The 15,428-nt window shown below is 44.5% G+C and overlaps 1 protein-coding gene across 2 annotated transcripts in view; it reads left to right on the top strand.

The window, feature by feature from the left end:
* LOC139571011 (heterogeneous nuclear ribonucleoprotein L-like) overlaps window positions 1-15,428 on the top strand; it is a 63,276-nt gene that overhangs the window by 42,381 nt on the left and 5,467 nt on the right. The window contains exons 3-8 of one of the 2 annotated variants that reach the window (XM_071393451.1): window positions 124-361; window positions 9,053-9,140; window positions 9,391-9,485; window positions 9,616-9,688; window positions 13,671-13,742; window positions 15,065-15,276. In XM_071393451.1, the coding sequence (XP_071249552.1) occupies window positions 124-361; window positions 9,053-9,140; window positions 9,391-9,485; window positions 9,616-9,688; window positions 13,671-13,742; window positions 15,065-15,276 (778 nt within the window). Of the gene's footprint in view, window positions 1-123; window positions 362-9,052; window positions 9,141-9,390; window positions 9,486-9,615; window positions 9,689-13,661; window positions 13,743-15,064; window positions 15,277-15,428 lie in introns of both variants that reach the window. The other variant, XM_071393450.1, reaches the window with a different exon arrangement.

Here is a 15,428-nt window from a genome sequence, read left to right as displayed (position 1 = left end):
TCACTACAGTAGACAGGGAATGTGGTGTTATTTGAACCACAGTCCATTTAGAGCAGTAGACCATTTCTCTACTCAGTGAATTAAATTCTAATGGACTTCCTTATTGTTCTGTGTTGATGGCAGCTATGTGATGATGATGCCCTTTAAGCGGCAGGCGCTGGTGGAGTTTGAGATGGTGGAGAGTGCTGATAAGTGTGTGGCGTGTGGGAGTAGCGAGGCCGTCTACATCGCAGGCCAGCAGGCCTTCTTCAACTACTCCACTAGCAAGAGGATTACCCGGCCCACCAACTCAGACAACCCCAACAGTGGCAACAAAGTCCTGCTCCTGTCTATCCAGAATCCCCTCTACCCCATCACCACGGTAAGACCATGGTAATACTACGTGACTCCTGGCATGAGTCAGTGCCGAAAATGCATACTGTATTACACAATAGCATCACAGCAGTAACAGTAATTGCCACCCGCCTGGCACTGTATGGATGCTATACTCTCACCATGGTAACAGTACTGACCAAGAGTACCTCATTATTGTCCATGTTAACCGTAGTCAAGTGAATATATGAATCATAAGCATTGTCTATTATCATAGAATTACAGGGTTTCTATTTGTACTCTTTCCTGCTCTCTCACTCCCTTTCTATCTCTCTATGTTACCCTCTCTTTCTTTCTTTCTTTCTTTCTCTCTCTGTCTACCTCTCTCCCCTAATGGGAGCAGTTAGGCGACATTTAGAAAGTAGTGCTTAAAAGCATCTTGTGGCTGTTTCAAGGTTTTATTTCCCCCTGAGTTTGTACATATCTCCTGCCAACACCCATCTATTGCCACCTTTCTCTCTCATCTCCCTCTGCTCTCTTTCTCTCCCCCTCCCTCCCTCTCAGGTTGCATTGCAAGATAGAGAGGGCTCTCTCACGGGGTACCTGTAGTGTTCAGATAGCATGTGTCTGATGTAGGGCTGACCCCATTTAGTCGACTGGTCGATAGGCGGTTGGTCGACCGAGATTTCTTTAGTCGAGCATATAGCAAACACAAAATAAAAATGTCATGGTGTACAAGACACCTGTCTGATTTGCGCCTGTCTGCATGGACTGATCCATTGTGGAGGCCGTGGGGATGGTGTAGTCCATCAGTCTAAGACATTTGCTACTGAAAATGTGTATGGTTATATTACATAAGAACAATAAAAAATATATTATTTTATAACAAATGCGCTTTCTCCCACGTTGGATAGCGGTTGATATCCGTGGTTCTGAAACATCAGTGCGCTGTTGAACTGGTGCCATTTCCTAGACCATGTGGCTACGTGCATAATAAATCCAAATAAAATAAAATGTTATGGTTCGTATACACATATTTAGCAGATATTATTGCGGGTGTGTCACGCTCGTCGAAAGGGAAATGACTGGACCAAGGTGCAGCGTGGTGAGCGTACATTTTTCTTTATTAAGAATGTCGCCAACAAAACAAGAAACACCAAAAACGAACGTGAAGCTTACTAGGGCTATACAGGCCATTAACAAAGACAACTACCCACAACTAAGGTGGCCAAACAGGCTGCCTAAGTATGATTCCCAATCAGAGACAACGATAGACAGCTGCCTCTGATTGGGAACCACACTCTGCCAAACACACAGAAATACAAAACATAGAATGCCCACCACACATCACACCCTGACATAACCAAAAATAGAAATAAAACGTCTCTCTAAGTTCAGGGCGTGACAGGGTGTAGCGAAATGCTTGTGTTCCTAGCTCCAACAGTGCAGTAGTATCTAAAAATTCACAAAATTACACACAAATCTAGAAGTAAAAGAATGGAATTAAGAAATATATAAATATTAGATCGAGCAATGTCCGAGTGGCATTGACTAAAATTCAGTAGAATAGAATACAGTACATACATATGACATGAGTAAAGCAATATGTAAACATTTTTAAAGTAACAAGTGTTCCATTTTTAAAGTGGCCAGTGAATCCAAGTCTATGTATATAGGGCAGCAGCCTCTAAGGTGCAGTGTTGAGTAACCGGGTGGAAGCCGGCTAGTGATGGCTATTTAACAGTCTGATGGCCTTGAGAAAGAAGCTGTTTATCTCTCGACCCCAGCTTTGATGCACCTGTACTGACCTCACCTTCTGGATGAAAGCGGGGTGAACAGGCCGTGGCTCGGGTGGTTGATGTCCTTGATGAGCTTTTTGGCCTTCCTGTGACATCTGGTGCTGTAGGTGTCCTGGAGGGCAGGTAGTTTGCCCCCGGTGATGCGTTGTGCAGACCGCACTACCCTCTGGAGAGCCCTGCGGTTGCGGGCGGTGCAGTTGCCGTACCAGGCAGTGATAGAGCTCGACAGGACGCTCTCAATTGTGCATCTGTAAAGGTTTGCGAGGGTTTTAGGGGCCAAGACATATTTCTTCAGCCTCCTGCGGTTGAAGAGGCACTGTTGCGCCTTCTTCACCACACTGTCTGTGTGGGTGGACCATTTCAAATCATCAGTGATATGTACGCCGAGGAACTTGAAGCTTTCCACCTTCTCCACTGCGGTCCCGTCAATGTGGATAGGGGTGTGCTCCCTCTGCTGTTTCCTGAAGTCCACGATCAGCTCCTTTGTTTTGTTGACGTTGAGTGGGAGGTTATTTTCCTGGCACCACTCTCCCAGGGCCCTCACCTCCTCCCTGTAGGCTGTCTCGTCACTGTTGGTAATCAGGCCTACTACTGTTGTGTCATCTGCAAACTTGATGATTGCGTTGGAGGTGTGCGTGGCCACGCAGTCATGGGTGAACAGGGAGTACAAATGGGAGCTAAGCACACACCCTTGTGGGGCCCCTGTGTTGAGGATCAGCGAAGTGGAGGTGTTGTTTCCTACCTTCACCACCTGGGTGCGCCCCATCAGGAAGTCTAGGACTCAGTTGCACAGGGCGGGGGCCCTAAGCTTAATGATGAGCTTGGAGGTTACTATGGTGTTGAATGCTGAGCTATAGTCAATGAACAGCATTCTTACGTAAGTATTCCTCTTGTCTAGATGGGATAGGGCAGTGTGCAGTGCGATGGCGATTGCATCGGCTGCAGATCTATTGGGGTGGTAAGCAAATTGAAGTGGGTCTAGGGTGTCAGGTAAAGTAGAGGTGATATGATCCGTAAAACTAGCCTCTCAAAGCACTTCATGATAACAGAAATTAGTGCTACGGGGCGATAGCCATTAAGTTCAGTTACCGTTGCTTTCTTGGGCACAGGAACAATGGTGGACATCTTGAAGCAAGTGGGGACAGCAGACGTCTTGTGTCTGAGTCGTTGAATTGCGACTCCACTTTGTCTCTGTACTGACGTTTTGCCTGTTTGATTGCCTTACGGAGGGAATAACTAGTGTACACTGTTTGTATTCGGCCATATTCCCCGTCACCTTGCCATGGTTAAATGCGGTGGTTCGCGCTTTCAGTTTTGCGCAAATGCTGCCATCTATCCATGGTTTCAGGTTTGGGTAGGTTTTAATAGTCACAGTGGGTACAGCATCTCCTTTACACTTCCTGATGAATTCAGTCACCGTATCCGTGTATTCATCAATGTCATTCTCAGAGGCTACCCGAAACATATCCCAGTCCGCGTGATCAAAACAATCTTGAAGCATGGATTCCGACTGGTCAGACCAGCATTGAATAGACCTTAGTACTTCCTGTTTGAGTTTCTGCCTATATGAAGGGAGGAGCAAAATGGAGTCGTGATCAGATTTGCTGAAGGGAGGGCGGGGGAGGGCCTTGGAGGCATTTGGAAAAGTTGAGTAGCAGTGGTCCAATGTTTTTCCAGAGCGAGTACTACAGTCAATGTGATGGTAGAACTTAGGTAGCGTTTTCCTCAAATGTGCTTTGATAAAATCCCCAGCTACAATAAATGCGGCCTCAGGATGTTTGGTTTCCAGATTGCATAAAGTCCAGTGTAGTTCTTTGAGGGCTGTCGGGGTATCGTCTTGAGGGGTAATATACACAGATGTGACTATAACCGAAGAGAATTCTCTAGGGAGGTAATACGGTCGGCATTTGATTGTGAGGTATTCTAGTTCGGGTGAACAAAAGAACTTGAGTTTCTGTATGTTATCACAATCACACCATGGGTAGTTAATCATGAAACATACACCCCCGCCTTTCTTCTTCCCGGAGAGTTCTTTATTCCTATCTGCGCGATGTACTGAGAACCCAGCTGGCTGTATGGATGGGGACAGTATATCCCGAGAGAGCCATGTTTCCGTGAAACAGAGTATGTTACAATCCCTGATGTCTCTTTGGAAGGAGATCCTTGCCCTGAGTTCATCTACTTTATTATCCAGAGACTGAACATTAGCGAGGAATAAACTCGGAGTGGTAGATGGTTCTCCCCTGGAGAAGAGGTATTCGGAGTGGACTTCTAGTAGTGGACTTCGGAGTGTACTTCCAGAGGCTACACCTCTAGGAGTAGCCTCTGGAATAAGTTCAATTGCCCTGGGGGTACGAACAAAGGATCCATTTTGGGAAAGTCATATTCCTGGTCGTAATGCTGGTGAGTTACCGCTGCTCTGATATCCAAAAGTTATTTCCGGCTGTATTTAATAAAAATAATAATAATAATAATAACCCTCCTTTTTTATCTCCTTATTGTTATTATTACTATTATTATTATGATCATTATAATAAGTAATGTTATTACCATTAGTAGGCTGAGTATAGCAGCCTTGTATAACCACCATCAAGCTGTAGGCCAAAGAGGGCATCTTGTTTAGTCTTAATACCGTAACTTAGGCCTGTATTTCAATACTTATATAGGATACTGTATCAATCAATCATTCATTCGTTAATGTCATCACACAGCATACGAGTCATTCATGATTTGAAATGTAATCAAGCATTTTAGTTTTCAAATAACAAAGCGAACCTTGAGTAATTAGCGGAAATAATAAATAAACCGTTCCATTTCGGCAATTGCATTCACAAATTCACGTGACTGTTTTTAGTCTTTGCTGTAATAAAGGCTTTCAAAAAATAAATGAAAAAAGACAAACAGACTCTCTGGTATGCTTATAATTGAATTAGTGTTGTTTACATTGTTCCAAACAGTCTGAAAAATTATATTGTAATCTAACAGAACCTGTTTGGCACACCTTACCTTATTTTTCTTGATCTCCAGTATTTTCCGCAATTAGTCAAATTTATTCCACACATCTGACTTCCCCTTTACCTCCTGAGCAACCAAACATTCCCCTGTTTTGAGTTTATTTGTCACGTCATCTGCATCAATTTTGTGTTTCGGCATTCAGAGTTTGTGCTATAGGTCAGGCCCTCTTGGTCATGTGCATGCGATCATGTGCAACGAGAGCAAGGGTTGAGGGAATAGGGAATGTTTAACCAAAACAAATTAGGGATTTCAGTAACCAAACTTTCCCATCAGAAATGGCTGTAATTATTTTTCAGGTTCAGCAACACGGACAGCGCGATAAACACTGTTGTCGCTGCAGCAGGGAGGGGAGAGAGACAACGGGTGCTAGTCACACAGTTACTAGCTGTCTTTTTTTTAACACAGCGCAGCAAGTCTGAGCCCGGCCTGGTACAATCAAATCAATTGCGGTCGGACTCCCTCTTGTCATCTGTGTGTCTTAATTGTTTAATCAAACAGTTGCCTTAAAGCATCAGACAAGCTCAGTGCATATAGTTGATTTAATTAAAACACAAATGGAAAAATTGGTCGAAAGAACAGACGACTCTCGGTCGACCAATACTTTTTTTTAGTCGAGGACAGCCCTAGGCTGATGATAAGAATACCAGGAAGCTCAGGTATATCAGTCTTCCTCAGATATGGGATGCACAAATAGGCTGAGAAATGATCTAGCCTTATGCTGTCTCACTCCAGCTGAGCAGAGAAGAAATAACACATGCAACAACCAAGATAAATGTGCAGAGACCTAGATAGGGTTGAATTATGTTAGTATTAAGTCAAACAGAGGCAAATTGTCTGATTAGAGAGACACATTCACTGTGTTAGAACATACAAGCATAGAAGTATAACAACACACACTAAAGTACTGATAGATATAAAGTACCAGTCAAAAGTTTGGACACACCTACTCATTCAAGGGATTTTCTTAACTTTTACAATTTTCTACATTGTATATATTTTTTTAAACTACGAAATAACACATATGGAATCATGTAGTAACCAAAAAAGTGTTAAACAAATCAAAATAAATTTGAGATTTGAGATTCTTCAAAGTAGCCACCCTTTGCCTTGATGACAGCTTTGCACACTCTTGGCATTCTCTAAACCAGCTTCACCTGGAATGCTTTTCCAACAGTCTTGAATGAGTTCTCACATATGCTGAGCACATGTTGGCTGCTTTTCCTTCACTCTGCAGTTCAACTCATCCTGAACCATCTCAATTGGGTTGAGGTTGGGTGATTGTGGAGGCCAGGTCATCTGATGCAGCACTCCATCACTCACCTTCTTGGTCAAATAGCCCTAGCCCGCGAAGTGTGCCTTGAATTCTAAATAAATCACCAGCAGTGTCACCAGCAAAGCACCCCCACACAATCACACCTCCTCCTCCATGCTTCACGGTGGGAACCACACATGCAGAGATCATCCATTCACCTACTCTACGTCTCACAAAGACACGGCGGTTGGAACCAAAAATCTCCAATTTGGACTCATCCGAACAAAGGACAGATTTCCACCAGTCTAATGTCCATTGCTCGTGTTTCTTGACCCAAGCAAGTCTCTTCTTCTTATTAGTGTCCTTTAGTAGTGGTTTCTATGCAGCAATTCGACCATGAAGGCCTGATTCACACAGTCTCCTCTGAACAGTTGATGTTGAGATGTGTCTGGCACTTGAACTCTGAAGCATTTATTTGGGCTGCAATTTCTGAGACTGGTAACTCTAATGAACTTATCCTCTGCAGCAGAGGTAACTCTGGGACTTCCTTTCCTGTGGCGGTCCTCATGAGAGCCAGTTTCATCATAGCGCGTGATGATTTTTGCGACTGCACTTGAAGAAACTTTCAAAGTTCAAGGCACACCTGTTAATTGAAATGCATTCCAGGTGAAGCTGGTTGAGAGAATGCCAAGAGTGTGCAAAGCTGTCATAAAGGCAAAGGGCGGCTACTTTGAAGAATCTCAAATCTCAAATATATTTAGATTTCTTTAACAGTTTTTTGGTTAATACATGATTCCATATGTACTATCTCATAGTTGTGATGTCTCCACTATTATTCTTCAATGTAGAAAATAGTAACAATAAAGAAAAACCCTGGAATGAGTAGTTGTGTCCAAACTTTTTCCTGGTACTCTATGGACATAGATATATACACGCTCCCTTATAGGTAGACATACAACGCCATAGATAGTGTCTTATATCAAGACCAATGGTACTTTAAAATAAATGGATAGCATATAAACTCAGCAAATAAAGAAACATCCCTTTTTCAGGACCCTGTCTTTCAAAGATCATTCGTAAAAATCCAAATAACTTCACAGATCTTCATTGTAAAGGGTTTTAACACTGTTTCCCATGCTTGTTCAATGAACCATAAACAATTAATGAACACGCACCTGTGGAACAGTCGTTAAGACACTAACAGCTTACAGATGGTAGGCAATTAAGGTCACAGTTATGAAAACTTAGGACACTAAAGAGGCCTTTCTACTGACTCTGGAAAAACACCAAAAGAAAGATGCCCAGGGTCCCTGCTCATCTGTGTGAACGTGTCTTAGGCATGCTGCAAGGAGGCATGAGGACTGCAGATGTGGCCAGGGCAATAAATTGCAATGTCCGTACTGTGAGACGCCTAAGACAGCGCTACAGGGAGACAGGACGGACAGCTGATCGTCCTCGCAGTGGCAGACCATGTGTAACAACACCTGCACAGGATCGGTACATCCGAACATCACACCTACGGGACAGGTACAGGATGGCAACAACAACTGCCCGACTTACACCAGGAACGCACAATCCCTCCATCAGTGCTCAGGTCCTCACCAGACATCACCGGCAACAACGTCGCCTATGGGCACAAACCCACCGTCGCTGGACCAGAGTCGCGGTTTTGTCTCACCAGGGGTGATGGTCGGATTTGCGTTCATCGTCGAAGGAATGAGCGTTACACCGAGGCCTGTACTCTGGAGGGTCCGTCATGGTCTGGGGCGGTGTGTCACAGCATCATTGGACTGAGCGTGTTGTCATTGCAGGCAATCTCAACGCTGTGCGTTTACAGGGAAGACATCCTCCTCCCTCATGTGGTACCCTTCCTGCAGGCTCTACCTGACATGACCCTCCAGCTTGACAATGCCACCAGCCATACTGCTCGTTCTGTGCGTGATTTCCTGTAAGACAGGAATGTCAGTGTTCTGACATGGCCAGCGAAGAGCCCGGATCTCAATCCCATTTAGCACGTCTGGGACCTGTTGGATCAGAGGGTGAGGGCTAGGGCCATTCCCCCCAAAAATGTCTGGGAACTTGCAGGTGCCTTGGTGGAAGAGTGGGGTAACATCTCACAGCAAGAACTGGCAAATAGGGTGCAGTCCATGAGGAGGAGATGCACTGCAGTACTTAATGCAGCTGGTGGCCACACCAGATACTGACTTTACTTTTAATTTTGACCCCCCCTTTGTTCAGGGACACATTATTCAATTTCTGTTAGTCACATGTCTGTGGAACTTGTTCAGTTTATGTCTCAGTTGTTGAATCTTGTTATGTTCATACAAATATTTACACATGTTAGGTTTGCTGAAAATAAAAGCAGTTGACAGTGAGAGGACGTGTCTTTTTTTGCTGAGTTTAGGTTCCTGCATCCAGGTTGCATCCTTTCTACTCTAAGGACACACAGATGTTCCTACTTTATGAAGTCTCACACTGGTTCTCATTATTCCACCAATTTCACACAGGAACCTCTCAAATATTGTGAACAAATTTGTCACAGCCTGGTATATTGTCTTCGGTGTTGTAGGTGTCAGGGAGAAATGCAGTTTTAATTGGAACATTTATCTTCCAGCTGCAGCCTTGGTGAGAGCTGACTAAAGCCTTCCGTGTATCTCCATTTCTTGTCTCCAAGGATGTTCTCTACACAGTGTGCAACCCCATAGGCAGTGTGATGCGCATCGTCATCTTCAAACGCAACGGCATCCAGGCCATGGTGGAATATCCTTTCTGTCTAGCTGGTTGGCTGGCTGGCTCGCTGGCTGGCTGCCTGGCTGCCTGTTAGAGTGTGAGTGTTGGAGGGTGTGACCATAAAAAAGGCATCCACAGGTCAAATTATTCAACCAGCATAGATTTGTTTTTGTTGATGGTTTTAGAGATTTGATATCTTCTATCTGGGGACTTGTAATTGTACATTGAGGCTTGAGGTTATTTGGCTGTGTTGCTGTTGTCCTTAACTGCCCCTCCTCACATTTGAGTCCATCGAGTGCGCTCAGAAAGCTAAGGCTGCTCTCAATGGAGCCGACATCTATGCCGGCTGCTGCACCTTAAAAATTGAATATGCAAGGGTAAGTCTATATTCACCACACACAATCACATACATAACGCTTAGTAAATTGATTTTCTTTAAAACGCCGGAACACTTCCTGATGATCAGCCTCAGCATGCAACAACATATCTGTTGTTTCCCTCCTATAGCCAACTCGCTTGAACGTGATCAGAAATGACAACGAGAGCTGGGACTACACAAAGCCTTACCTGGTCCGAAGAGGTAAGATTCTGCTCCTTGTTCTGTATATGTAGGCTATGGAGTGATCTCATTGTGTAGAAGCTGCTGAGTTAGGGCTATGGGCTGCCATATAGGGCTGTCATTGTGTCAGAGTGTCCATGGGCAGCCTGCAGGGCAGAGTCAGGTTTTCCTCCCTCTGTCAGGTTTTCCTCCCCCTTTATCTGAAATCTGCCCAGGCTGCAAACAGAATAGCAGGAGAGGAAAGGATATCAAAGAAGTGTGGCTGTTTCTCTTCTCATTCCTCACAGGCTGTAGATAGATACGCTCTGAGTTGAGAGAGAGAGAGAGCGAGAGAGAGAGAGAGAGAGAGCTGGACTGTTTGTCTTGAGTTTAGTCTGCGTCAGCTGAAATGAGACAGAGAAATTGCGATACTTCTCATTATCCTGTGCTAAATATGCTAACTTGAGACAGACAGATACTGAGTCAGAGGCTGAGGAGAGCACTGTGGTTGTATCATTGCATGAGGAATGTTATAGTAGCAAAGATGCTGTTTGAAAAAAGAGCAGAGAAATGGCCTGCTGTTGGCTACCCCTCTTTACTACCCTCCCCCCATCCCACCCCGTCTATGTGAAGTCATCATTGTGACTGTAGCGCCCCCTATTGTGAGGTGGTTAAGGACCAGTATGGACCACAGACCTGCAGTCAACCAAGCCAACACAAGACCGACCCACTGCGCGTCCTTCTCCAAGCAACACACTCTCACATCCGCCTCTCACAAGCCTGCACCTGCCGCCCATGGGAATAGAGAGAGAGGGATGGACGACAGGCTGACCCCGCACAGCAACATGCATCCATCTTCACCCAAACCTCAAGAGAGAGGGAGAGAGACTACTCATTCATCCTGACCTCATGCAACCTCAACATCAACACACCCAGGACAACCCGCCAGTGCCACCTCATGGCTGGAGGACTGGCTGCTTTTAGACTTTTTAGACTGGACAAATGTTCTTCTCTTGCTTGCGTCCTGATCGTATTCAGTCAGTTATCTGACTGGTTAAAACCCTTTATATTCTCTCACCAAATAATCCGTAGTAGAAATATCGATGTATTAGTCTATACTATCCCTAGTCTGGACATGCGAACATAAGAGTGTATTTCTCTCTTTGTCTTCTAGGCTTTGTCTTAAGTCAGACAATAAGCAAAAAATCTCTGCTCTGTAATCTACTTAAACACCAAGGTGACACTATCTTCTACTGTAAATGACTTTATATTATAGCATTTCTGTCAGTGTCAATGTGTTGAAATGCCTACTGTAGCAGAGAGAACTGTTTAGATTAAATCCTGAACATTGAGTGTCTATTCTTGAATGCACTGTTAATGGGGGTACATCGTGTGGATGAAGAGAGTCACAGTTCCTTAGAGGCCCTCTATCAGAGACCCAACCTTTATATCTCTATCTGAAAGGCATTGCCCTGTGAAAGTCAGCCCCTTTTCTCCTAGTGCATCCATCTACTCAAATTAACCAGGGGACATAGTCGACTGCTGAGGGGGTTCACCCTATGATGAATATCACCCTTTACTGCATGGCTAAATGAGAAGTCAGGCGAGATGCTAACTCATTTGAAAGCCCAGTGAGAGTGAGTTAGCCTCCTGCTGTGGTGCCGTTCTTAGGACACTCAAATGTATTCCTCCAGCGTCCTCTGTGGATGTCTCTCACCTCGGGACTGACTGCTTCAGTACCATGCCGCTCTCCGCTTACCTGAGAGGAACATATATTTGATTCACTTTAAATCACCCTCACACTTTTATTATACTGGGTACTGGATTGTATATCAGAATAAGTATAAGTCATGGTTCTATCAGCTGCTGTATAATGAAGTATCCCACACCTAGAGTATATACTGTGCGATCCGGTCTGTAGCACATTTCCTTCTAGAGAACCTATATCCCTGGCATTTAGGAACAGGTGTCAACATGGTGTTACAACACGTTAGAGCGCGATGCTCTACGTGCAACAACATGGTGTCTGGTTCACATCCCATGGGGACCAGCCGGAGAGGCTGTCTGTGACATCACGTCCCCTGTGAGTTGCCTTAGCCAAAGCAGGGTTCATATTGCTGTTGCCCACAGCGGAGATTAGCTGCCTTTTTAGCTAGTAGTCCTCCGCAAGGAGACTTTGCTATGACTCTCATCCCCTGGCCCCTTTGGAGGAAATAGCATTCGACTTGGGTGGGGTAAATAACTAGCAATTTAAACTGAAATTCTAACTGACCATTCCGTATAAAACGGGAGAAAGTCAGCCAAGAAGAGAAGCAACGCTTTAATTCTCTAATCATGCTCAGTGCACCAGTTGGCCAGGGAATTATGATTGCCAAAGCAAATCTGTTCTCTGGTAACTTTACCTGGATAAATAAAGGTTGAGTGCACAGCATGGGTCTGCAGTCTCTCCGAGGGTGTTATTAATGATGGATAGTTTTCCCTTCTTCTCCCCCCCAGAGGACGAGCAGAGGAGAGAGGGTTTTTGTGAGGCATGGGGGGTGGGGGGTGGATCTCAGGGTATAATAATAGATGCTGTTTGAGGCCTGATTGTGGAGGGAGGCATAGGGTGAGATGGGAGGGGGTAATGATGGCTTCCGCTGGCACAGCAAACAGGGCGGTGAACCCTGCTGTACGCCCCTAATCTGTGACTGAAGGTCACTTTGACTATCTGATGAAAGCTCCCTCTCTTAATAATCCCCCTTATCATTTTACACCCATGCAGCATTTCAGTAGAGTGTGTGTGTGACTGTGACTTGGCCTGGGGGGACTGTTGTGGATACCACACGGCATCACCCAACCCCCCAACCACAGAGCTGACCTGGCTGCAATAGTTACATAGATCGGTTCCTGTAAGCTATAGTGGAGCATTACTGACTAATAAAGGAGATCGTGTTACTTGTAAGTTATAGAGGGGCTTTTCAGTTGTAGAGGTAAACTTATTGAACTGAATAATTTGAGTGATATTATCTGGGTTTCCATGTAGATATACAGGAGCTCTGATTCATGGAACATGGAAGGTTCCCACTGGGCACACACTGGTTGAATCAACGTCATTTGAACCAACGTGGAATAGATGCTGAATTGACATCTGTGCCCAGTAGGTTTCTTTTATCTTTTCAACTGTATTGTTAGTCTTCTAATTAAGGCTCAGTTTGGACTGCTCTTGTGGGAGATGGAACTGCAGCTGCTCTTTGTCCAAACTGTGCCTCCATGTATCTCTCTGTGATTCTGTGCCAGTTGTGAACTGACTATCTGATGATGCAACACAGGTTGATGTTGTTTCACTTGTGCTGAAAGAGACAACCTGTGCCAGTAAAGCCAAGACCTCAGTGAGAGGGTTGCTGACTGTTCACGCTAGTGATGTAATTCAGGTACTTTTCCTCCACCAATCTTTGTATAAAAATGTAACAATGTTTTCCACCTGTTTAAAATGTGCCCTTTGTTTTTTCTTTCTATTTTTGAATCTTCTCTCCACTGTTCCTTGTCTATAGATTGCTGAAGGATGTAAATTGTATTTAGTAAAGTAAATTGCCATTGTGGTTAACAGTAGACCTACTTTAGGCCTACATGTATTGGTGTCTCCTTCTCTCTGTATGTAATAGTACAACATAGTACTAATGCATGGGAAAGGTACAACTGTGGATGCATTGAAGTCCTTCTAATGCACAGTATTAGCAGGATTTATATTCTAACGTGTGGTAATCAATAGCATTGTTTCCATGTGTTGCCTAATGACTATAGTACTGTTACTATGTGAACTTGTAAATGAATGTTAAAAGTCAACAGACTTGGGGTATCACCAGTGTATTCAGATTCACCTGTAATGTCACAGGTCTTCTGTCGCTTCTCTAATTATATTATGCTTATTTACCTCCAATGACCTTTTTATCAGCATGTCTATTTGAATAGCTCCTATTTGAATGTGTAGCCCAGAGACATTTTCCTCATACTCTCTCCCTATGCTGTCAATGTGTTGATGTTTCAGAGCGTGGGAAGGGCAGACAGAGACAGGCCATACTAGGGGAGCACCCGTCCTCTTACGGAGACAACGGATACGGTAAGATCCCCCTCCTAACCCCAGCACCAAAACACTACCCTATTACTCAGTGTGCCAACCATATCCCTCTTTGATGTCACACAGGTTGATACATTGCTATGTTTTCATTTGAAAAGCTATTTTACAAAAAGTCCCACTGTACCTAACATCATTACTAAACTTTAGACATACGAGTTCCCACACCCGGTCTCAGGGATGGCTAACTCTGTAAATTCCTTTGGTCTCTACTGAGTACAGCTTTTAGTGTTCGTGCACCTTGTTTGTGGAAAGGTCTTCTAAATGTTCTTAAATGTGATGTTTTGGTGCCTCTGAGGACCTTATTTCTGATTAATGTGCTTTTCTTTCTGCATTTTGTATTTATATTTGGTGCGTCTATTTTCTGTAGTTTATGTAATTCAGGGTTCATCTGTAAAATAGACCTTGGTCTCAGTATGACTCTCTGATAAAATGAAGGTTAAATAAAGAAATATCCGCCTCACACAGACTGCTACATTATCCACACTATCCACACATTCTGCTACATTATCCACACTATCCACACAGACCTCCATATTATCCACACTATCCACACATACTGCTACATTATCCACACTATCCACACAGACCTCCATATTATCCACACTATCCACACATACTGCTACATTTTCCACACTATCCACACAGACCTCCATATTATCCACACTATCCACACATACTGCTACATTATCCACACCATCCACACAGACCTCCATATTATCCACACTATCCACACAGACCTCCATATTATCCACACTATCCACACAGACCTCCGTATTATCCACACTATCCACACATACTGCTACATTATCCACACTATCCATACAGACCTCCATATTATCCACACAGACCTCCATATTATCCACACTATCCACACAGACCTCTGTATTATCCACACTATCCACACATACTGCTACATTATCCACACTATCCATACAGACCTCCATATTATCCACACTATCCACACAGACCTCCATATTATCTACACTATCCACACAGACTTCTACATTATCCACACTTCCCACACACCCCTACTGCTCAGCTGGAGGGTGTAGATTCTCAACCCTATCTGAAGGTGAGAGGAGTAGAGACCTCCCAAGAGGCTAGTAGAGAAAAATAAAACCCACCTCCACACTCCTTTCACCATCAGGGTTGTGTTCATGAGGACCGAACGGGACAAGAAAGTAGTAGCTGATCTCCTTCGTTTCAAAATGTTTTCGCCCGTTTCGTGCCTACTGAGCACAACCCAGGTGGAAGTGAAAGTTGTAACCCCAGCTCCTCCTTTCCCCTTGTGTTATGTATTCCAGGGTCACACTGCCCCCTGCTGCCTCTCCCAGGGAACAGCAGGTACAAGCTGAGCTCCCACGACATCCCAGAGGTGGTGGCCTACCCCCTGCCCCAGAGTTCCTCCTACAACCACGGCTCCAGCTCTGTCGCCATGGTGAGCGGCCTGCACCCCGCCAAGATGAACTGCACCCGCATCTTCAACCTCTTCTGTCTCTATGGCAACATTGAAAAGGTTAGCAGGGGGGCCCACCTGAGGAGGAACTTAAGGGCATCCATGTGTGTGTTGTGGTAGTTTGTCTGTGAATGAACATTTATTTTATCTTTTGGGGGGGAGAGGGGGGCAGTGTGTGTTATTCTGATTGAAGTATTTCTGTTTGAAGGAGG

The sequence above is a fragment of the Salvelinus alpinus genome, chromosome 3 (genome assembly GCF_045679555.1).
Source record: "Salvelinus alpinus chromosome 3, SLU_Salpinus.1, whole genome shotgun sequence".
Lineage (NCBI taxonomy): Eukaryota > Metazoa > Chordata > Actinopteri > Salmoniformes > Salmonidae > Salvelinus > Salvelinus alpinus.
The sequence above is the reverse complement of the archived record's forward strand: the minus strand, read 5'-3'. Positions and strand labels throughout refer to the sequence as shown.